The 22,612-nt window shown below is 40.4% G+C and overlaps 1 protein-coding gene across 2 annotated transcripts in view; it reads left to right on the top strand.

The window, feature by feature from the left end:
* The first annotated feature begins 3,705 nt into the window (after nt 1-3,705).
* The window catches only part of SNX25 (sorting nexin 25), an 88,111-nt gene continuing 69,204 nt past the window's right edge, over nt 3,706-22,612 (top strand). Inside the window, exons 1-3 of one of the 2 annotated variants that reach the window (XM_056326060.1) lie at nt 4,348-4,470; nt 9,470-9,554; nt 17,083-17,167. In XM_056326060.1, coding sequence (XP_056182035.1) covers nt 9,540-9,554; nt 17,083-17,167 — 100 coding nt within the window. In that variant the 5' untranslated portion in view covers nt 4,348-4,470; nt 9,470-9,539. Of the gene's footprint in view, nt 4,471-9,469; nt 9,555-17,082; nt 17,168-22,612 lie in introns of both variants that reach the window. The other variant, XM_056326058.1, reaches the window with a different exon arrangement.

The raw sequence follows: 22,612 nt of genomic DNA, 5'->3' as shown, positions 1-22,612 counted from the left end.
CAGACAAATTGTGTCTGCTTTTATAGAGGCAGATTGTTTATAAGGTTTCCACTGAAATGTGTCTGCATTTTAAGTTTTCAATCAAGTCCAAAGCATCTATCGTTGCAGGGAATGTTTTAAAAGGCAACAAAGGTTGACAATTTTGAGCCCTTTCATTCTGCAAGCCTTTGAGAAATAATCACAATCATTTTCTTGATTGTCTTGAAAGGTGTCAAATAAGATTCAAGGTACTGAGAAATATGACAATCCCCTTTTCTCTTGCTTGATTAGCTAGGGTTAATGAAATCAACAGCATCAACCCAGTAAAATTGTTTTCTCTCTCTTCTATGGTTGTTTCTAACAGTGTTAGTTATCACTCTTCCATACCAAGTTTAAGACTTCACAAGTACTTCTGGGTTTTGTGCCCGAGAGGCTTTTAAGAATTTCTGTAAACTCTTGACGTGACTGTAACTACAATGCAGCACCACAGCAGTTATGAAAAAGCATGAAATTACTTCAGAGTTGTAGCTATGCTAAAAATATAAACTATGTACTTTACACACCTTTATTTTTGCCTATAATAAATTTCTATTTTAATTTGCTAACCTTTATAACAATATGATCTGAGCCAGAAGGGCTCACAAAACGAAGTAAATGTGAAAAAGCCATTAGGAAAGCGTTCATTTTAAGCTTGTCTAAACATTTTCGAGGTGCAAATTTATTGAAGTTTAAAGTTTGCAGTACTGTGAAGGTGCAAGTTGCAAGACAGTCACTAAAAGATGCAGAAATATGTTCAGACCAGTGGGGCTTTGTCTGGGCTATGTTATAAACAGGTAAACTATACTCGTAGCTCAAAGGAAAAAAGTGAAGGTGCTGACTCTTCTCTCAAATAAGACACAATTTACATTTTAAAACAAGATTAAAATAGTCTTATCTTTGTAGGAAAGGTATTTGCTGTAATGCTTGAATAAGGTAGAAATTGAATTCTTTATCTCATAAACTGGTTCCATGGCTGAGTAAGTAAGTTACAGAAAGAGAATAAAATAACCCCATGGACAGAAAATTGACCTCTGAAGCCCTTTTGTCTTGTACAGGAGGGTACTCTTTGAAGTACAAAAAGGGAAGTTCAGATAACACTGAAGGAAACTTGAAAATTGCCATTGACTTCAGCGGAGCTAGGATATCCTCTAATATATTAGGAATTGTCCCTCAGGTTGAAAAGTCATAGAATATTACTAAAAACTGAAAGAAAAACAATAGACTTTCGCTCTAACTCTATGGATACACACTTCAGTTGATTTAGACATATCTAATTCATGTATGCTTGGTAAATCATAGCCAAAATTGGTGAGATTACTCATTCAGACAAGAACAGGTTTTGTGCATTAAGTGCTGCAGGACTAAACCATTATTGCAGGTAGGTTTATTTTTTCCTCTTCCTCTTCACTTCTGAGAATTAATACTTTGATAAGAAAATAATTTCTGTTGACACAGGACTAACAACATTACGTGGTCTGCTTCAGGTTAATTTAAAAATTCAATTCCCTTAAGTAGTTTTGACAGAGGCCCAGGCAGTTTCCTGAACGCATTTGCAGTAGGAGGCATCTACACACTCTGTCTGGTTTCTTGTGTGGATCTTTATTAAGATCCCAGAATAGATCTTGAACTCGGTCCAAAGTCCTGTATTTTCTGAAATCTTTGAGGAATAAAGTGTGTGCTGGGAGTTGGATCTTTGCTTTTTCTCTTCTACCTGATGAGAATAAAATAGCTTTATAGGAAACCTTCTGGCATGTTGGGTCTTATCCAAAAGCTTTCAGACTCTGCAAGAATCTGTTGGTCTTAATGATCAGACATACTGAAAGCACCATGGTCCCCAAGCCCTTTGGTGAAGCATTAGGATGTTTTGGCACATGGTAGTTCACATGGAAAGGGACTGTCATTGCAATAGTGTTTTCCATTATTATGATGTAATGATTTTCACCTTTAATCACATTAGAGACATTACTTAAATCAGTTTGGGACACTGTGAATGGTTTGAGCTAGCATTGAAAAGGTCTTTCTGCAATCTAATATCCACTAAATAGAATAAACTGTGTCATAAAATTATATTTAACTTACTGTAAGGACTTTGGATCAGATTAAGGAGCAGCGTCTCTTTTGGTCAGTGACTAACACCGCAGCTAAAATCACTTCAAAACTACTTCAGGATTTTGAGAGGAAATCCATTGCTACGTAAACCTCTAGTAGATAAAGGCATGTGTATATGGAGACAGTTTCATACACGAGTCAGATCATACCATCAGGCACTGTGGGTTAGGTTAGAACTAGTTTAGAAAATACTGTTGTGGAGTAAAACTTTTGCTGGAACGTGGAATCCCGATTAGCTCTGTGCCTGTAGCGTGCACGTTTCTATCACAGTTTTTCACCAAGAGCTGACACCGAACCCCCTGTTACAGGGCAGTGTCAGGGCTGTCACTGAGCCTTTGGACACCTGTACTATTCATGCTCAATGCCTCGGCTCGCTTAGTATTACAGTGGCACAGGGAAGTTTGGTGTCTGGTTTTGAAATGGTGCTAGCTGCACTCATGAAGTTATGTGGAAATGTAAATATTCACAAGATCAGGGCCTTGATATTTGTACCTTTTTTTCATCAGGCTAATATAATTAATTTTCCAGAAGAAACTTTTTCACAGAATGTGAATAAATCAAAAGGGCTGTAACCTCAGCAACAATAGCTGTCGTTTCAAGATAAGACTGAGGGCTATTTTTCACATTAAGACCGCCAGAGCCGTGGCAATCTGAAAAGGGCTTCCCAGAAGTGTAAACATTTCTGCAGTGCTTAACTTTCTTAATGGGGTATCTGCTCTTAAAATGAAGCCCATGAGTAAATGCTTGTAAATCCACTTTTGCGCAGTCTGGCTGCCTTACGGAAAGCATTGCCCTTTAGGCCTACTTTGAAGGGATCAAGGCCTCTCACTTTGGCTGTGGTTGGAAACTGCTACACACCTGCCAGTTCAGAGGAGCTGTAATCGCACCAAGCCTATGGCGAGGCGAACGTGCATCCCCAGCACAGCTGAAATACGGCAAGGCTTCTGCCACCCGAGGAATTTGTTCTCAGACTCTGCCACAAGCAGTTATAAAACATCAGACCGGCGGAGGGAGGGTAGCAATGGGAGAACTGGCAGGCTTCGTGTGGGGCGGTGGCGCTGGCTTTTGCACAATCGCTGTTGTATCATTTCAATCACTGTTCCATCAAGTTTTTATTTCTGAAACACAGTTATTTAAGTTCTCCTCTGGCTGACCAAGGGGGTGTAGGCAGAGGGGTGTGTACAACGCTTACTCAGGAGGGGGCCTGGTCTTCAGTGATGCCCCAGGTCAAGGCACTGTCCTGAGCTCAGGGCCTCGGTGCTACAGCCAAACCATCCTGGGTCCCGCTGGGCCGAGCCGCGGCCTCCAGCCTGCAGCCCCCCAGCTCTGCCAGGCTGCCCGTGTCAGAGGGGCGCCCGGTGCTTTCCGCGGGGCCCAGCTCCACACCGCTGCCGGTGGGAACCCCCGTGGGGAAGCACCTTCGCCTCCTCGTTTCGCCCGGGCGCGGACGGCGCAGCGCCGCGGGCCATACCCCGGCGCAGGGAAGCCAGGCCACGCCGTGGGGCGGAGCGGGGCGGGGCGGCCCAGCGGGCCCACAGGTCCCCGGCCCTCCCGCCTGCCAGGCGCCGCCCGCGCCTCCTCCCCTTCCCGCTGCCGGACACCGAGTGGCGCGGCGGGGCCTCCGCGACGCTCAGCGCCCGCCGCCCACCGGCGGACAGGGCTGCCGCCTGAGCGGCCGCCAGGAGGCGGCTGGGCCGCCGCGCGCCCGCCTGCCGCCGGGCATGAGCTCCGGCTCCCCCGGCGGCCGCAGCGGTGCTAGTGGCGGCGGGAGGCGGAGGAGGCGGCGGAGGAGGAGGCGGAGGAGGAGGAGAGGGGGGAGCCCAGGAGCGGCGACCTTCGCAGGGGGCTGCCGCGGCGGGAGATGCTCTTGCTCCCAGCGGCGCCAGGAGCAGCATGTTCCCCGGTGCTGACAGCGCTAGCAGTACGGCCGGGCAGCCCGAGGCAGCGGGGGCCGCCGCCCCTGGCCCGCTGGGCTCGCACGGCCCCGGCGGCGAGGCCGGCCGCCGCAGCGCCCCGGCGGCCGCCGCTGTGGCCGGCGACGGCGAAGAGGAGGCGGCAGAAGACGAGGAGGACGAGGACCTCGGCTCATCCCGCTTCGTGCTGGCGGCGGGGCTGGGGCTGCTGGCCGTGTCCGTCGTCCACCTGGGGCAGGAGCGGGCCGAGGCGGGGGGCGGCGGGCCGCCGTGCCTGGCCCTGCTGCTGCTCCGCATCGCCCTCTACGCGGGCTGCGCTGCCGCCGCCGCCGCGCTGGGCACCCTGATCGCCCTGATGTGTGGCGGCCGCCGCCGCCGCCTGCCGCCTCCGGACTTCGCCGCCGCAGCTCCGGTCCTGCGTGTGGCGGGGGTAAGTGGCCGGGAGCAGGAGGGGAGTGCAGCCGGGCGGGCGGCTTCCGCGACGCGGCCTCCCCTTCCCGGCAGCGGGAGAGCGGGGAGGAGGGGGACGGAGGTGGCGCGGCCCTCGCTCCTGCCGGGCCGCCCAAACCCGGTGTCCCGGTGTCCCCCCGGTGCCGAAGGAGTCTGTCCGCTCCCTGCCGCTCGACGGGGCTTTAAATGGGAAAAGTTGTGCTGGAGGGTGGCAGGCGTACAGGAAAAATCAAGACTGCTCTGAGAGAGACCTTCGGATTGCGGAGGGCTCCTGCGACAGTTTGTTGGCTGTCCCTCGCATCCTTTTCTGCTCCTTCAGTTGAGATGTCATTAGTAAAAGAGAGGTGTGCTCAGAGAGCCAGCATAGTGCTGCATGAATGCATGCTCTGAAGTTGGACAGCTTCAGATGGTGTTTTCATAATGCCTTAAGGGAGTGCCAGTGTGTTCTGAAACTGCTGCAGACTTCTGTGTAAAACACAAATTTGTTTCCTGTACATTCTCTAAAATGTACTAATTAGTGCTTGTGAGCTCTTTGTAGCTCACTGCTTAGTATTTTTTGGTTTCTTCTGAATGGGCCTGGTAGTATAAGGTATTTGGAGACTGACTACAGGTGCTGGTCAAAATAACTTTCCTCCCATCCATGCACCTGCCCCCCACTGAGTCATCTGGTGCTCCGGAGCTGAGCCTAGACGGGCCTGAAAAACTGCTGCTGGAAATGAGGATCTGCCTTGTGCTGCCAGCTTGCAGGGATGTGGCATTTGACATCGCAGCTGGTGACGGCAGTCGAGTGCCCTTGGCCTCTCACTGATGAGTTGAAGACCTTGGTGGGGTGTGTTAGTGTGTGAAGTGCTGCAGTAGTAGACAGCACCACCTCAGTGCTATTTCACTTCAGTAGTGTCAGGCAGGATACCTGAGAGCAGTCTACAAAGGCAAAGGAGCATAATTGTGCCACCTTGGCATACAGCCTAGCTGTTCTGGTGACCCAGTTCATTAAGTTTAGTACATGTACTCTTCCTGTTAGCAGCAAGCAAATAATGCTGTCATTTCAGTGTTTCTGGGATGCAGTCGATGCAGCTGAATTTGCAGAAAGCAGAGGGTGCTGGCAGGGCAGAGAACCTGTTAGAAATCACTTGCTGGCATAGTTGGTTGTCTTTCCTTCTTGCCAATCAAATCAGCTAACAACCTGCAGTAGTAGTTCATTGTTCTTTGACCAAGGGAGGGAAAGAGCCAGTGTTTGCGAGCAATATGTTTTTCCAGGCCTGCATTTAAGGAAAACTGGCAGGACATTATTGTCAGTAGAAGGGATCATTTGGCTGGAGGTTGGTGACTTCAATGAATAATACAACTTGTAAAGGTGCATTCAGGCTCTATTTGTGGTGGTTGGGTGTGTATGGTACTCATTTTGTCTTCTCAGTAGACTTTAAATCCTCTTTGCTTTGAAGACTCGACATACTCAGTTTTTTTGAAGGGAGCAAAGAATAGTGTGTATGAGTTTTAGAAATGGGGAAGTGCGAAGACATAGCACACAAAAGGCAGCAACCGATAAGCAGAAGGTACCTATTCTGTGTGTAGTGTAGGAAGTGGGTACAGCTAGGGATTGTTCAGCTGTTTTTTTGTCATAGGAATGCTGGGAAACAAATGTGTGTTAAGCACCTGAGTAGTAAAAGACTATATGCTTTTGTATTTCACCATTCAACTACTTTGCACCAAATAGGGAAAAAAAAAAAAAAGAAAAAAAAGAAGAAAAATGCATCGGTAATAAATTCCTGTTGCCTTCAGATTTGCAAGATTAAATATTGCAGTGATAATGCCATAGCTCCAGTGACATTGATGTGCTGATACACTTAGCTGAACACCTGGATGTGTGTTAATATACTTTTAGGAGAATATATGGTCTACCTAGTACAAAACAATCTTTATATAAACTTAACTGAAATCTCTCTCCCTGCTACTGCAATGAGGAGCAACTTTCATATTTGTGAAACAGCCAAACGATGGAAATCCTTTTAATTTGGGAAGCCAAGAATTGAAGGAAAAAAAAATGTATTGCTTGCTTTCTCTCTCCCTTTGTGAAAAACATAATACATGTTTCACTTCTGTTCAGTGGTTTTAGAACTGTCCAGAAACAAACACAGTCCACTTCAGTATACTGTACCATATGCACTTTCTTTTTGTGGTATGTTACTGCCTGTTATTCAACATGTTCTATTGTGTCCATCCATTGGATTCATATGCATAAACAGTGCATACCTGCTCTTGCTTTTTGTAGTCTAGTATGTGGTATTTGTATTTATTGTAGTTCTGTGGTATGTGTTCATTGTTTCAGAAGGTAATTGAAATCTGGTATTTAAAAGCTGCTACTAAAGCAGCAGTACCTGCTGCTGCAACCCCTTTCCAGGATTCTTTCTTTACCCTTTCCCTGATTCAGTTAAAATTTTTCTTTACTTCTGCTTTTCACTGTTCTTAAAATTTAACCTGGCTGTATGAAAGAGACTGTCAAAAAAGGGTAAAATACCTCGCTCCTTTCTATTTAGAAGCTGTAATTCCAGGCAACTTACGGGAGTTTCTCATGCCTTTAATTTAGTTTTGTTGTTTTCTTTCTCATACAAAATGGCTTTGGGGCTGCAACGCTCATTGGCATACTTTTTCTGAACAGAATTTTGTATATGGTAAGTAGATTTCTTCACCTACATGTCGCTGAAGAACCAGTTAGGTAAATAGTAGTGCCTATATAGTCCACGTATGGAAGTGTTGGCCATTCACTAAAATGTTTTTTGCAAAGTTTCATCCATACATTTATTTTTGAAAAATTTTGTACTGTTTTTGAGAAATTGGTAATCTTCTTATTGTGCATACTTTTATGTTTATACTGATTTATTATCGCTCAGTTGTTACTCTTCCATTTTTCATAGAGCCTTATGATCCCGTTGTCTCTTCTGGAAGCCAGTAGAAGGATGACTGTAAAGCTAGAATTTCTTCAGCCTTGTTGCATCTTTTCTTCAAGAATAGGGAAGAACCCTCTGTTGGCCTAATGATTTAAAATATTTTTTTTTTGTTTTGTTAGGAGAAAGTCTAATGGCTGGCATCTTGCTCTGCATGTGTCGTATGTACATGAACTCAAGGCAGATAGGTTCATTTTTTGTTCTCTTGAGTGAGTTTCACGTTGGGGTTAACAAATGAAATACTAAGTGTTCGGTAATAAATATTTACTCTAGTGGCAGTCAAGCTCAGCTCTTGGAAGGTGAGTGGGAGTACTCTTTCAACTTCAGAGGGATTCGGATTGAGTTCTTTATGCTGTGCTGAAAAAAGAGCTTTATGTAAATTCTCAGCTCTGCAAGCACTTACTATGTGAGTTTAGTGCTGTTGATTTTCATGGACCTGTTCATGCAAGCGAGTAACTTGGGTGAGGAAGTGCTGTGTTACAGGTTCAGAAGAGTAAGGTGTGTGCCTTTTTTACTTGAACTTGCTACTAGAGAAGCCATCTTTCCAAATGTGAAGCTGTGCTTTGTCCTAAATACTGTTTGTGTAACCCCTTTGGGACTTGAAAGGTGAAGACTTTCTGCTAAAGTAAGGTACCTCAGCAAGAGCATCTGAAATCTGCTGAGAACTGCAAAACAAGGTGCACAGTTTATATCCTCGTGATGAGATGTGCTTTCAGCATAATCTTCCTGTATGTGAGAGCTGTGATCACAAGGTATATCTGGGTAGTCTTCTGGCTTCCACATAAAGCTTTGTGTTCTTTCATATTTTCCTTGGAAAGAGAAGGGAAGAGAGGTGTACAGGCAACTCATAATATTATTTACTTATTAATTCAAGCACTTGCAGGCATTAATAATACTGGCAAATAGTTTCTATTGATATTAAAACAGTGGGAGTCAAACAACCTGAAATTATATATTGTTATTGGTCAGGTATTTTTAAGCACTTCTCAGGAGCTTTTTGAGGACAAGATTGTTTGTGGTGGTGAAGGACAGCAAAATGCAAGACAGTGAAAAGGCATGGTGACCCAATTGTACTTTCATGAAAATGCCTGTCTCAAAGGGGATTTTAACTTTTCAAGTATCAGTAGACTTGTTCATACCAAAGATAGCCCTGGTTAGAGCATGGATCACCTCTTTAAATTCAAGCTTGCTACCTACGCTGCTTTTAACTTGTGTGGTTGTAGGGGAGGTGGCTTTGACTCATATGAAGAACCATGTTAACCAAATTAGTCGGAAGGGGAAGGAAAATGCTTTTTCCCACACTTCTAGCATGAGTTGCTTCGCTGCCCAAAAAACTGGTAGGACAGAGTTTTCTTTTCAGCTTAATGTTTTGACTCTGGTTCAAAGCAAAAACTCTGAAAAATAGAGTTGGATTATCAAATTAATTTAAATAAGTCAAAACCCAAGGATTACTGTATTAGATTTAAGTGCTGCATTTTAAATTCAGATTAAATGAAGGCTACTGTGTATAGAGAATGATCTACCTAGTCTGTCTTGCAGGACTAATAGAAAAGTAAGTAATAAACAAGTTTTATTCTAGCAAAAATGGTACACTGGTTCTAACGTCCTGGGTTTAGTTTCTTATGATTAACTGTTGCCAGTGATTTGGAGTATCTCTTTAAAACTCAAATATTTGGTCACTTGTTCACTTCTGTTTAGTAGCTCTCCATTTTCAGAAATACTTTACCCTGACTTTCTGGCCCGAGGGAGACATACCCAACTGTGATTTATGTTCCTAAAAGCTTGTTCCATCCTTGAACATGGAGTTTCTGTGAATCTGGCATTAATGCAGGGGCATGGGTAAATCTTTTCTCATTGAATCAGGTGGTTGTTGAAATGTCTGGATCCTGGAAGATAGTACTAGTTTTTGCTTGAGCTGTAGGAGGTTGAGTTGTGAGATTATTGGAACTGGTCCGAGTGATTCAAATAGGATGGCAGCTCAACCTAAGTTGAGTGTCTGTCGTGGTATCCAAGCTGAGTGCTCTGTTCTTTTTCAAGGAACATAAGGGAAGCAGAGAGAAAAGACGCACAGTTTAATTTTCCTTCACTGTTGGACTTCTGCCATCAGATGAAGCTTGTGAAGGTAAGCTTGCAGGAGCCCCAGCAGCTGTAGGAAGTGGAAGGTTTTGCCATCCGTGGGCATCATTTCAAGCATGATGCAAAGCAGTTCCTGAGGTAACGAGCAGTTCAGAGCAACTGTGAGGCAGAGGAGAAACTTCCTAACTCCTTTCAGTATTGATCTTTACACCTTAGTAAGTCTTCAAAAGCATTTATGGGGTTTTTATCAACCTAAACCAAGTGTGCAGTACGGTCTGTCTCATTCTCTGGTCCATTAGGGATTATTGGGGGTTCTGATATTGCAGGATTTCTACTGTTACTTTTGCCAGTCATTAGTCTCTGCTTGCTGCTCTTCTGTCATGCTTGTTTTGGATCCTTTTGGGCTTGCAACCAAATACTCTGATCTGCTGCCATTCTTCTAATTTATCGGTTGTTTCTGGGTTGAAAGGAGAGGATATGTTTGTTTGGTTTGTTTTTAACAGAACTGAGAGTCTGATGCTTTTATTCTTAGTGCTATCTCTTATATGGGTAGGTTAGCAATCCGCTTTTGATGATGCAGATGAGCTTACTACTAGGGAAGTAATGAAAAGGTATTGTAGCATTGCCTACCAATTTCAGGGATATTTTAAAACTTTAAGAGAATGTTGCATCAATTGCAAATGTTCACTTACAGTTCAGTGGAGGCTGTTACATATATACATTTCTGCTACAGTTTATTTTTAGGGATCTGTGGAATAGCTGTTAATGCTAGGGATTTATAAGCTTTTTCAGAATTGAAGTTTTGTCAGGACTGCGCGAGTTGATTACCTGCAGGTATAACTTTGAAGTGATAACTTTATCCTCACAGGAGACTGATCTCAGGAAATGAACTGTTTTTCAGACTGTCTCTCACTTATTTTTCCCATAACTCCTTAGTGGTGGGTAGACTTAGTTTTCCCTGTATATTTTTATTCATCATGTATATTTAGAAATTTCTTGTCTTTGTCATGCAACCCTTTCTGTTTCCTTCCATTGTATCTTGTGTTGTTTTCAGCTCTGCATTGTATTGTGCTTGACATTTAATTTTCTTAACATTGTGTTAAATTAGGCTGCTTTTACCTTTGTAGGGACTGTTTCTCACTTGAAAAGGGGTTTATGACTGAGAACTAGTTCATTTCTCCTGATAACCAAGCCACGCTAAGTCAATAAGGTGGTGATCTCATTGGGAGCTTTCTGTCCAGGTCTCTGGCAAGGGAGTACTGAAGGTGGAACCAAAATCTCTGTAATAAGATCAAGAGTGAAAAGATTTTTGCATTCAAGATAGGCCTTGGGATTGAAAATACTATACACATGTATTAGAAACAATCTGGAAATAAAATCTGATCAAGTTTCTTCTTTGCCTGGTGTTGGTTCCTTGTGCTCTGCAAAGGAGAGCAACAAAATTTACCCAAGGAAGAGGCAGTTACGTAGAATAGAATATCCTTTCCCAAGCTACCACCTTAACTAATTTAAAAAAAATAAATAGTAATATTGTGTAGTTATAAGGGGAGCAAGCTTGTGTTGTGTCCATGGTACAGATTGACTGATCATATAAACCTCCCATTTTTTCCCCTATTAAGTATGCACAGTGAAAGAGGACAAGGTAATGTTAATAAAATCAATGATGACAATTCTGCATGTTTTGTGATGCTCTCTTAAAAAGAGAGAGCACCCTACCTTTGTACAGTGAAAAGCTGTGTGGGAGGGAAGGTACAGCAACAGACAACGCAGGAGTTTGTGATTGTCAAGCTGAGACTGCGGCTGAGGCGTGAGTCTGTGTGCAGGTTTTTTGTGGCTTGCCAGCAATTCAGTCTTCATAGCACATGGCTTTTTTGGCCTTGAAGTATAGGCCATGGGTTCTTGTTGTCTTGTTTTTAACAGAGGAGGAGAGCGTGGAGATGTTTAGTATACTGACTGGGGCTGTATATGTACACTGAGAATTTATGTAAGCCTTTATTTTGGTGGTCATACTAAACATCACAGCAGAGAAAAATGCTGTATTTCTTGCTGTGCAGAAATTTGAATGCTAACTTACCCATTATTTCTTAGCTGTACTGATAGGAATGAAGGTATTACCTGAGGAAAGTGTCACTTTCATATTCTTACCTGTCTAGTATTGTATGAAATCTCAAGTGAAGGAAGTTCTGCCCTGATGGTAAGGTTGTTATGCTACTAGTTTTATCAGTTTTGAATATGGTACATTTAAGATAGAAGTTCCCAATATAAGAAAAACGCAGTTTGTGTTCCAGAAGCTGTGTTAGTGGAAATAAGATATGCTGATATTATAAAATAGTTTTTGAGATAATGATACTTAACATAATAGGATTAATATGCTTTAAGTATGTTGATTTTTAAATTGGTAGTTATGGTATCCCTTAATATATGTAGATTAATACTTGATGTGACACGTTCATACTTGCTTTGCAATCTTAAATACCACTATAGGTATTAATTAAAAATATTAACTCTTGTGAACAGAAAATTTATTTTTGCATCATACATTGAAGAAATATTTACTACTATAAGAGATCATCTATCCAGATCAGTTAAAGGTGAATGTCTATCATCAAAGCCCAGTCTGATGTTAATATATGTTTTACAAAGAAAAGAAGTTAATAGGGCAGCAGTGGGTGGAGCAAGTAGCTTTGGGTAACTGGATAATTCCTGTATGCTGAATTAGATGCAGTCTTTGCCTTTTAGATCAGTGATTAAACTTAATGGCTCAAACGCCGTGCCTATTTATATTGTAGGATCTGTCCTGAGCTCTGTTCTAGTTTTGTTGTAATTGAGTTAATGTAATAGAAATAATTGTGGTTTTTTTCTCTGCTTCTGGCTTTAATTCCATAGCAGAGTAAGTCTGTGTGTGGTGTGCCTGTAGCATGTGCCTGGCTTTCTGCTGTTAAGTTTCAAAAATTGCATTTGACGATCCAGTGTTGTGAATGGGTCTCGATATTGGAAGGTACTCCTGTGTTGTTCGTGCTTTGCCATTTATTTCGCATAGTTACTGAAACAACTTCTTAATTCTTTATTATTTAACATTCATAGTTTTCTTCATCATTCAGATTACTTAAATTGTTTAAATAAATAAATGACATTTAACTTAGTTTTTGCATCTGTAGGTTCTTGAACCTAAGACAAAATTTCAGGCTCAATGCCAGCCATGAGTTTTTTTTTCTGGGCCTTTCAGACTGTTGTTTTCTGCATCTTAAATAATTCTCAGAAGTTTCAAACAATGAGTATTGTTTGGAAGTCTCCATGAAATATGTACGTCCCTTTTTTTCAGCCTATAAACAAAGTCAAAATTGGGGAAAACTTGAACTGTTCCAGGAAACAGGCTTCCCTGTTAGCAACCTCATTCTTTGCACGTGCTTTTGAAATGTGCTTCACCCCTACCCCTTCAAGTAATTTTGTCAAGCCTTATTTAAGTTTCAGTCTGATTTCTGCCTGCCTTCAACAACAAACTGTTATGGAGTGGAGCCCATTTTTTATTACTTCTGTTTTTAAAAAAAATTTTGGTAGTGGATGTGATAGTGCAAGTCAGGACTAATGGGAATATAGCAAGTTTTATTCAGTATAAAAAAGCATATAAGCCAGAGCTTTGACTGTTAAATCTATTTACGAACGTCTTTGGCTCAGTCAGGATTATGCCAACTGTTTCATGAAATGTAGCACCATTTTCCTTTAGATGAGTGATGTGAAAAAAAAATAATGAAAACATTCAAATCTAGGCTTTCTGACTGATCCTGTTCTCTGTATATGCCCTCCATCAGACTTGAGGCAGAGGTGGGAAGAAAATCTTCCCGATTCCAGCAGATTCCAGAAGTGAAATCTGCTGAAATCATATCAGCTGTTAGAGCTGAGTTTGGGCTGTGAATCTTCATAAATCTTTCTCTTATCACAGGCGCTGGTACACCTGTGTTACCGGGTTGTTACTGTTGGTTTTAAGGTGTTTGTTGCTGTGTGTCAGCTGACTCAGGGGTACTTGCTTACTTAGGTAATTCATCATTATTGTTGTCACAGAAATGGAATTTTTTTGAAAGCAAATCTAAGCTACCAGGACTTGATTCTGCTAAGTGCAGGTTGATAAGACTGAAAGGAAAAGGAATTTGATCAGCTGTTTAAGAGAAGGCAACTTAAGATCTGATCCATTATCAGTCACTAAATTCAATTAACAGTTCTCTGAAGGATCATCAAGAATCATAGAAGACTTTGAGTTGGAAGAAATGTCTGGAGGGCATCTAGTCCATCCTCCTGCTCAGAGTGAGTCCATCTAAGATTGCTCAGGGCTTTCTCCTGTCGATTTCTGAATATCTCCAAGGATAGAATTATAGAATCATTTAGGTAGGAAAAGACCTCTGAGGTTATCAAGTCCAACCATTAACCCAGGACTACCAAGTTCATCACTAAACCTAAGTACCGCATCTATGCGTTTTTTAAACACCTCCAGGGATGATGATTCCACGACCTCCCTGGGCAGCCTGGTCCAATGTTCGACCACCCTTTCAGTGAAGAAATTTTTTCTAATATCCAACCTAAACCTCCCTTGGTACAACTCAAGAAGTGACAGGACAAGAAGAAACTGCCTCGCATGGGAGAACAGACTGACACACACCTGCCTACACCCTCCTTTCTGGTACAGCGCCCCCGTTCTGGTATTTGATCAGCCTCAAAATAGTTTTGACTTGTAATTGATGGGAATTTCCAGTATTGCAACCTTGCATATTGTCCTGTGCATCTGCAAGAAGAGTCTGGCTCCCTCTTTGTACCCTTTCATTCAGTAGTTGGAGACAGCAATAAGGTCTCCCTCAACTGTTTTTTCTTAAGCCTGAGCTAACCCGACCAATGTAATTCTACTGCATTTAAACATTTCTGTTTATGCAAATATTAGATTTTCCATCTACTCTTGAAAACTTGTTTTTAAACAAAGTTGAAACCTTGTTTTTAAGCAAGGTTTGTTTCTTGTTCTGCTTTTCCTCCAGACCATGTGGTGTATGCAATATCTGTGAGTGTGGAAAATTTCTCGGAAAATCTGATATCCCACGTATCTTCCTTTGCCCTGCAGTAATTACTTTTGTGCAGCAGCAGAATCATCATTGCTGCTGGTGGTATTCACTTACCTTTTAAATTATTTGTGATCATTTGTCTTACTACTTCCCGCTAAACACTGATGTTACTTTTTGGGTTTTTTTTTTTTTTAAATGAAAAGCCAATGCCTTTTAGAAGGCAAACATACCAATCATAGAGGGCACTGTCAATGAAATACATTTTTGCAAGCTGAAATGTGAGTTTGTCTTGGTATTTAAGAGGCAGCATTTCCCTGAGGCAGTAATTGTCTTGCTCTTAACATGAATTTTCAAGGTGGAAATATAAAAGGATCAGTTCCTGCTCTGTGCAGTTGTGTAGACTGGATGGTTGGGTGGTGATGTGGAGCAAGGTACTTGCAACCATGGATCTCCTCTGAAGTTTTGGGGTTTTTTTTGGTTTTTTTTTTGTTTTGCTCCCTCTGCTGCAAAGAAGTCTAACTGAGGCAGGTAAGGAGGCAAAAGTAAGAGTTCAGCATTTATAATTTTCTTATGTCAGCTTGTATTTAAACTACTTTTGAAAGGAGTAATTTAGCTAGTGCTTTGTGAGAGCACTTACTGATGCCTTAGGCAGAAAAAAAACCCACTTCCTGCAAACTGTGTACAAATGAGAACTGCTGGTGCCTAAGTTAGGGGCTTGAGGTTACTGACCTCTATGCATGTATGACTCAGTTTAGCAGAAGGATTAGTCTTGTAGGATACCTAAGCTAAGGAAGATGAGTATGTTGAGCATAGAGCTTCAGTGAGGATTGTGGCCTTCTGTTGAGGAGTGTTTTCTTCAAAGACCTGTGTGACTTTGCTTACTAGAGCTTTCTGAATCCCTTCCCCCTTCCCAAATGTTTAATGTTTCTGTGAGTGTGTCTCTTCTCTTTTTAAATTGGGGTGGTTATGAATCATCTGATTTCCTGCTGCAAATAAAGCATAAAAATCCTGAAGTAATTGTGTGACACAGCTTTGTGGGGAGGAAGCACAACAGCGTTAGCAATCAGAGGTGGTGTGTTTGGGCCTTACAAATATTGTTGTATTTTGCAGCTGTTTAGGTGGTATGGTTTAAGCTTTTGCCAGTATTGTGTTCAGGTAAAAGGGGGCCGTGAAAATCTGAAGTGGTTCACTAATCAGATAATACTCTGTTCCTACCCTTACTTAACTATAGTTTTGGTAATAAGGAGGGGTTACAAATGGAAGTAAACATGCTGAACTCTTACTGTTCTTGCCGTTGATAGTGTTGTCAAGGGGGGGAAAAAATGGCTGGAAGACCACAGCCGTGGTCTCAACTGCGCAGTTGAGTCTAGCACTGTGCAACTGGGAGAAGTCTAGCAAGTATTACCGTGTTCACCCAAAAGCTGAAACAAATTAACTGTGGATGGAAGGAGGGCATTCAAGGCCTGGAAAGAATCTATGGCAGTGCTGTGTGTTGGAAATGAGCAAGTCTGAGAAGCTTTATATTTGCTGTTAGTGTAGTGCTTAGACTCCTTCATTGGTGTCCCGTTAGGTGTGCTTCATACTAGACACTATATGTGTGTATCTGCAGTAGAAGAAAAACATATTACACCAAAATACACTAATAGCCTACAAATTGGCTGAAATAATGGCATACTAACTTTAAAAACAGTGTTTTAACTTAATTTCATACTGCTTGCTTATTCTCTATTTAGTGAATGTTGGATGGATTGGGACGTTTCTGAAGCGGTCTCGTTACTGAGGAGATTCTGAACTCCCATCAAGGGGAGTGAAGTAAGCTGAGTGGCAGTGGGGACACCTTCTATTTCTGATTCGAATTGTACTCCTTTCTATATAAGGACCATGTGAATCATGCCTTTTGTCTATGCCCTGAAAAATGTTTCTCCGTCTGCCCACCTATTTATACACTATAAAAGCTAATACTCCAATGTAGACAACTATTTATATAGTACGGCAGCTTAAAATTCAGTGGCCAGAAGTGTCTTTGAAGGAAGAAGCCCAAGAGAATGTGAACCAAATTTACTGTAGCAGATACAAGGGCTTCACTTTCATTTTAAAAATCGTTTATGAGGCTAAATGAAGTCCATTGTGACAGTAGGATGCAATGATGTTCTATTTTCTGTTGATCTATCTTGGAGATCTTAGAAAGCTGTGAAAATACTGAATAGATGAGTTCCAGTTGTTTTATTAAATGCATGTCCTATTGTTAGTGCATTGAATTGCAAGTCAATACAGCTCTCCTCTACCAAAAATACAAGATACCTGGGAAGTTGTACAGTGTACAATATATAAAAATGGGTGTTAATATGTGCTTAATGAGCAGTGTAGAATAACCTCACAGACAATTAATACTTGTCCTTTTTAACCATATGGGGTGACAATGTATAAAGACCAAATGATACACTACTGTCACCTTGAATTCCAGTTTTATTCCTTCCATCATTTTTTGGTTTATTCCTTCCTCTTACGATGCATGTTCTCTTTAAATTTCAGAGTAATTGGTCCGGAAGCTCCCATGATTCAGTCCAATCTAGGAGAGTGGTCATTTCTCACAACATGGATAAAGCACTGAAAGAAGGTAAGTCTTAACTTAGACAAAGGAGCGTTAAACTCTGAATATTTTTTTGTCCTCTTAGCAAACCACATGACTGCACAATAATCCACAATTTTAGAATATGACACTGATTTCTTCCTTGATATAAAAGTGCAAGGTCTTGGTCTTCCCAAGAGGTCCACTGTAGTAAGTAGTGTGCTGATGTTTTTGCAATTTAGCTGATACCTTGTCATTTTAGTGGCTGTTTTTTACAGAAGTATATGGGTCCTTAATGCTTCTGCGCAAAACAAAAGGATAGCATTTAAAAGATTCTTGATTTGCTTTTCCTGAACTGATAAATCCTGTAGACCCTTACAGTCTTCTATTTAGTGCAATTCTTGCCATGAAAACTGAATCTAAGATCAACATTTTGAATTTCTGGCTGATACGGTTTATGAATTCTGTGGATCATTAGTACATTCACTAGGATTTGCATTGTAAAATGTGAACTATGATCATATGGATTTAAAGTATCTTATTTACAATTCTTTATTTTAAAGAATAACTCCTACTGCATGCATTTTTTTTTCAACTGAATCCTGGTAATATAAAATATTGTAGAATTTAGGATAGTGTCAGTTTGAAGTACGAAATAATGAAAAAAAATTGCTTCAAAGAGTATGCTAGGTCGGAGTGTAAAGATGATGGGGGAAACTAGCTTGTATATTAAAAGAAGAAAACATTTAAAGAGTTGTGTATTGTAGCTTTTAGAATATATTTATAGTATTTGATGTGATTTCAGTTGTATATTTTTTTTCCCTTATCTTTTTTTCACATCTGGAGAGTGTATTTTAAAATTATCATTGCTTTAAACAGGTTGGTTGTCTTATGAAAACTTCTTGGGATGTGTTAGTTTTTGAAGTTACTTTTATGAATAGCTATTAGCAGTATACGTAGCTAAAATATAAAAATCCTACTGTATCATGTTTCTGTGAAGGTGAACTATGATACTGTAATTTCATTTTAGGCAGCATTTTCATCTGGAATTAGTGAGATTATAGGATTCTTAATGATGTGAAAAGGATAGTAGAGTCTAAACATTACATGTATGAAACAAGCACAGACAAGCTGTTTGCTTTATTCACTCACACGCATACTTTACATTTTGGATAATCTGCCGTGGAATCTGAAGCGAAGGCTTGACATAATTAGCACAGAATTGGAGATAGTGGGGTTATTTGGAGACAGATAACAGGTATTGTAGAATACTGGGGAAAACATAGTTGTGTTACACTTCCTTCCTGTCATTTGCACATACGAGTAACTTGTGTCTGTAAAAAATATGGGAACTGTCTTCATCTAAGGTATTTATCCCATAGATTGTTCAGATGGATGCATGAGTCTGTCCTTAGTAAGGCTGAAAGTAAGTTAACAGTATTTAGGTGATTCATTTTTATGGAGTTAAGGATGTTCTGTTGTGACAGCTTACTTGCCTTTCTGGTATTTCTTTTCAGAGTAGCTTTTACTCTCCATTCTCACTCTGAATTTTGGAGAGCAAATGTGTCGGATTTGGTTGTATTTCTTCCAGGCCTAAGTGACAAAGCCAACTGCTCTTCTGTTAGGCGGTTTGACAAGGATGAGACTGTACCTTTCACTCTACCACACAAAGACTTGAGCAAGTGTTTTGATTTTGGAAGGTGTCCGAGTCAACAAGTTTGAGATACTGAATGAATCACAAAAGAAATACTTCACTTGTTAGAGTAAAACGATCGGTCTGTCTGAAAATAGACAGGATACATTCCTTGCCCTGTGACAGTTCTGAAATTTGTAGTTGTCTTGATATTATGATTATTTTTCTTTTAAAAGTGCATGGTTAGATAAAGCTTTATTACTAATGATAAAAAAAAGTGCTGTCTTTATTTCTGTTTCCAGTCTTACACTGATGAAGATGAAAGTATTTGTAAATCCCAGGAATTGTTGCCGACTTCTTGCTGTCTATATGTAACATGCTGTTCAAAAAATGTTTTAAAAGGCCTTACTCATTTAATTAGGAGACACTCATTTCTCCTGAGGTTTTAATCTTGGAGACCAGTTCAGACTCCTACTGCCACTTGAGATGTTGAGTAGGTGTTGTCAGATTATCATAGTCAATGGTGTTTTGCAGTGTTCTTTTAGTCTGATTTTACTTCTCTTTAACTCAGAGATGCAAGGATAACTTGTTCGGAGGAGCTAGCATAATCTAATTTCAGAAATGCTATTACAGGTTATGAAGAGATGGCCCTTTGGTTAATTCTGACTCCTTAAGTTTGCTTAGAGTTTACTGTTAGTTGCTAGCTATCTTGCACCCCTCAAAAATTGCCTGTTGGCACTCACTCAGTCATGCCATGCTTTTGGTGGTGCTACAGCCAGTCTGTAGGGATTTTTCTCTCTGGGTTTAAAAGTTGCTTTCCTGAGGTAGAGTGGTATGTCTCATTTGACAAGCTGTCACTTGCTTTACTGCATTTTTCCTGATGTTCTCATCATAATCTGTTAATGGAGTTGAAAGAATAGATAGCAGTCATCATCCTTAGTTTTAACTAAAGGAGTCATGCATGTTTCCATTTTAAAACCATCATTCTGATTTCAATAAAATTAAAAACATGATGGTGGTTAGATAGGTTTCTTGTGATGGTCATTGGCTGATAATTGTTGCCTATGTCCTGGATACCTTCTTGTCTTGCCAAAGCCTGTGTAAGTGTTGTTGGGAATTGTCCTTCTACAGTGTTAGTCACTTAGTGCCACCAAGAAGGGACTCCTGCTTGCATTGGTTTACAGCTCAGTTCTAAATTTTTTTCCTATCTCCCACTGACGACAGAGTAGTATAAAAAGATGGTGATTCAGAGTGCTACTTCATTCTGAGTTATAGTATACTTGTAAAGGTGAGGGAAAGCTGCAGATTAGCCCTGCTACTGTGAGGTGTGCTTTAGGAAATCTAAGTGCTCAAAATTAGAACAAACGTAACATTATAACAAGATTTTCCTTGTTGAATATGGCAGAAAGAGAAGGCCTTTTTTGTTCTAAGCTCCTGAGTCCCTCTTTCAGCTGGTAATACTTGAGTGACTAACACAGAAATGTTGTTTTCAGGGGTTTTTTCAACCTTTTTCTCCATAGATAGATTTGGTCGTTCTTTTGCTTTCGTTTATCTTATGTGAAGAAAAGATGACCCACTCTTAAGATAATTTTAGCCTTTTGACATTTCCTGTTGCATATCTGGTAGCTTCATGTTTTCAGCCCGTATCATATGGTAGTTAAGGAATGTGTCTCTTAGGAGAGACTGCTTAGTCAAGACTCATGCTGCTGTTGCAGCATACAGTCTGGGCTGAAGGCTGTAGCTGTCAATGAGACTTACCTGCCCTGTGTGTAGCCATTCTTCCAGGAACTTAATTTAATCTGCCATTTTTATTGTCCCGTATCCTGTGGTCTTTTTGTTATTATTCTTTTGCCCCATATTGTGTGGTCTTTTTGTTATTCTTCATAGTCAGGCTTTGTTTTCACTGCTCTAGTAGTGCCAGGAAAATTGGTCTCCGTATTACTTACCTGCTTTACTGGATAATTTATGAGTCAGTAAAATAGTGTGGGCCATGGCGCAAATGCCAGCAAACCTCCACTGGTGAAATTCTTCTGCTGTGAAAATTGACTGTTTATTAGTTTTCTGTGTTCCTCGATTCTTAAAATATTTCATGCCACTGAGCCAGCTCTTCTTTCATTGTGACTTATCTTCCTTTAACCCTGTCTTGAGGTGACCTTGTTTGAAATATTTTTGGAATTTAATTAGATTGTATCTGTGGATCAGATCTTGCCTGTCTGTGTTCTTATTAACCCCTTAGAAGAATCCTGTTTAGGATGTAAGGCAGGACTTCCCTTTACAGAAAGCGTTTTTTCCCATCTATCTCATTTTCCAACTTAAGATCCACACACTGACATTTAGGAAAAAAACACAGTAGCTTCTGCCACTCTTTATTTGAAAAACTGTATTCATTTTTCACAGCTCTGAAAAAATGAGTTGTTTGGGTCCAAAATACAAGCAAGACTTAATTTGAATTCATATTCTCTCTGCTACCAGCATTCAAACGCTTGGAGCTAAGAACTCTTGGCAAAGGGTACATGGGCAAAACTATTTGAACAGAAATATGTCTGATTTTTTTTAATCTTTGTAAACACTTTTTTTCTCTATTTTTTTAATATATTTGGAAATTTCTATGTGTTTTTTACACATAATTACTAAAGAAGCAAATGTCAAGAAGATATTAAAAATAAACCAAACAATGTGGAATGGGAGACTGTCAGGGTAATGATCCCTTTTGCAGGTGGGCTATCCATCTATGCACAATGATAACATCTAGTCTATTAAACTTAACAGTTTCGTAGAGTTTGATTAATGTTTTGAAAGGCAAGTAAACCAAGAAATGCTAGTGTTTTCCTAGCACAAACTTCAACAAGAGAACAGAGAGAACTATAAATCACTATCATTAGTGACTGGGGCAGGTTCCTAGTCACTGAAGTCTGGCCATTTATGCAGTATTTTGCCAGCCTTTAACACCACGGTCTAAATAAAGATTTAGTGGGCATGAGAAACTTCAATAAAGACAGATAATACTAAGTATAAAACTTCATCATCTTAATTTGTATTGTATAGCTAAAATATAATATAAAATACAGTAAATGAATAATGGCCTTTATCTCTTTAAATTTAGAAATTAATGTCTTGGAAATGATAGAGGTGCATATTCAAAGTATTTATTAGCAACTTTTAGGGACTTCAGTATAGGGGCTTTAATATTTTAGTTTGATTTTTGAGGATGAAGATAAGGTACTTTTTGGTGTGGTTTGGTTTTGGTGGTTTGTTTTTTTTTTTTACTGAATTGGCTTTTGGCAGGGGGGAAAAGTAGTAGCTGTAACAAATAACTAAGTATTTAACATTTTCTTCTATAGAACAGTTCTTTGCCAGGTACTTACAGTGCTATAGTCTGTCATCTTTTTCCATTAAATTTTTATTGAAAGTATTTTTGTTCAAGTATATCTTATGATAACCACATCACACATGTTAAACGTAGTGTTGTAGTAGCACAGCATTATAATAACCTTTCTTGACTCTGGTGGTTTCCCTATGCAGCTTCTCAACACAATTCATATTAATGTTGCATTTCTATTTTACAGATTGCAATACTTGCTGTCGCAGCAGAACTCAAGCTGGTGTTGTAGCTCTACTTTCTCTTCTGCTGTTTATAGTCACAGGAGAGTTGGATTTGACTGTAATTTAATATAATGATTCTGGTCTCTCCAGTGTTTTCAGGAAAAGATATTTCCTTCTTGCTTGAATCTTGGAAGTCGGTTTCTGCATTTGCATAAGGAGAATATTTCTGGGTTTTTTTTGAATGGTGTTTTGGGAAAATGGGTAGGAATTTAGTCCTTGTTATTCAGACTTGTATGTTATTTTTCATAGATTTGGGT

The sequence above is a fragment of the Falco biarmicus genome, chromosome 1 (assembly GCF_023638135.1).
Source record: "Falco biarmicus isolate bFalBia1 chromosome 1, bFalBia1.pri, whole genome shotgun sequence".
Classification (NCBI taxonomy): domain Eukaryota; kingdom Metazoa; phylum Chordata; class Aves; order Falconiformes; family Falconidae; genus Falco; species Falco biarmicus.
This window is presented reverse-complemented; position numbering and strand designations above follow the sequence as displayed.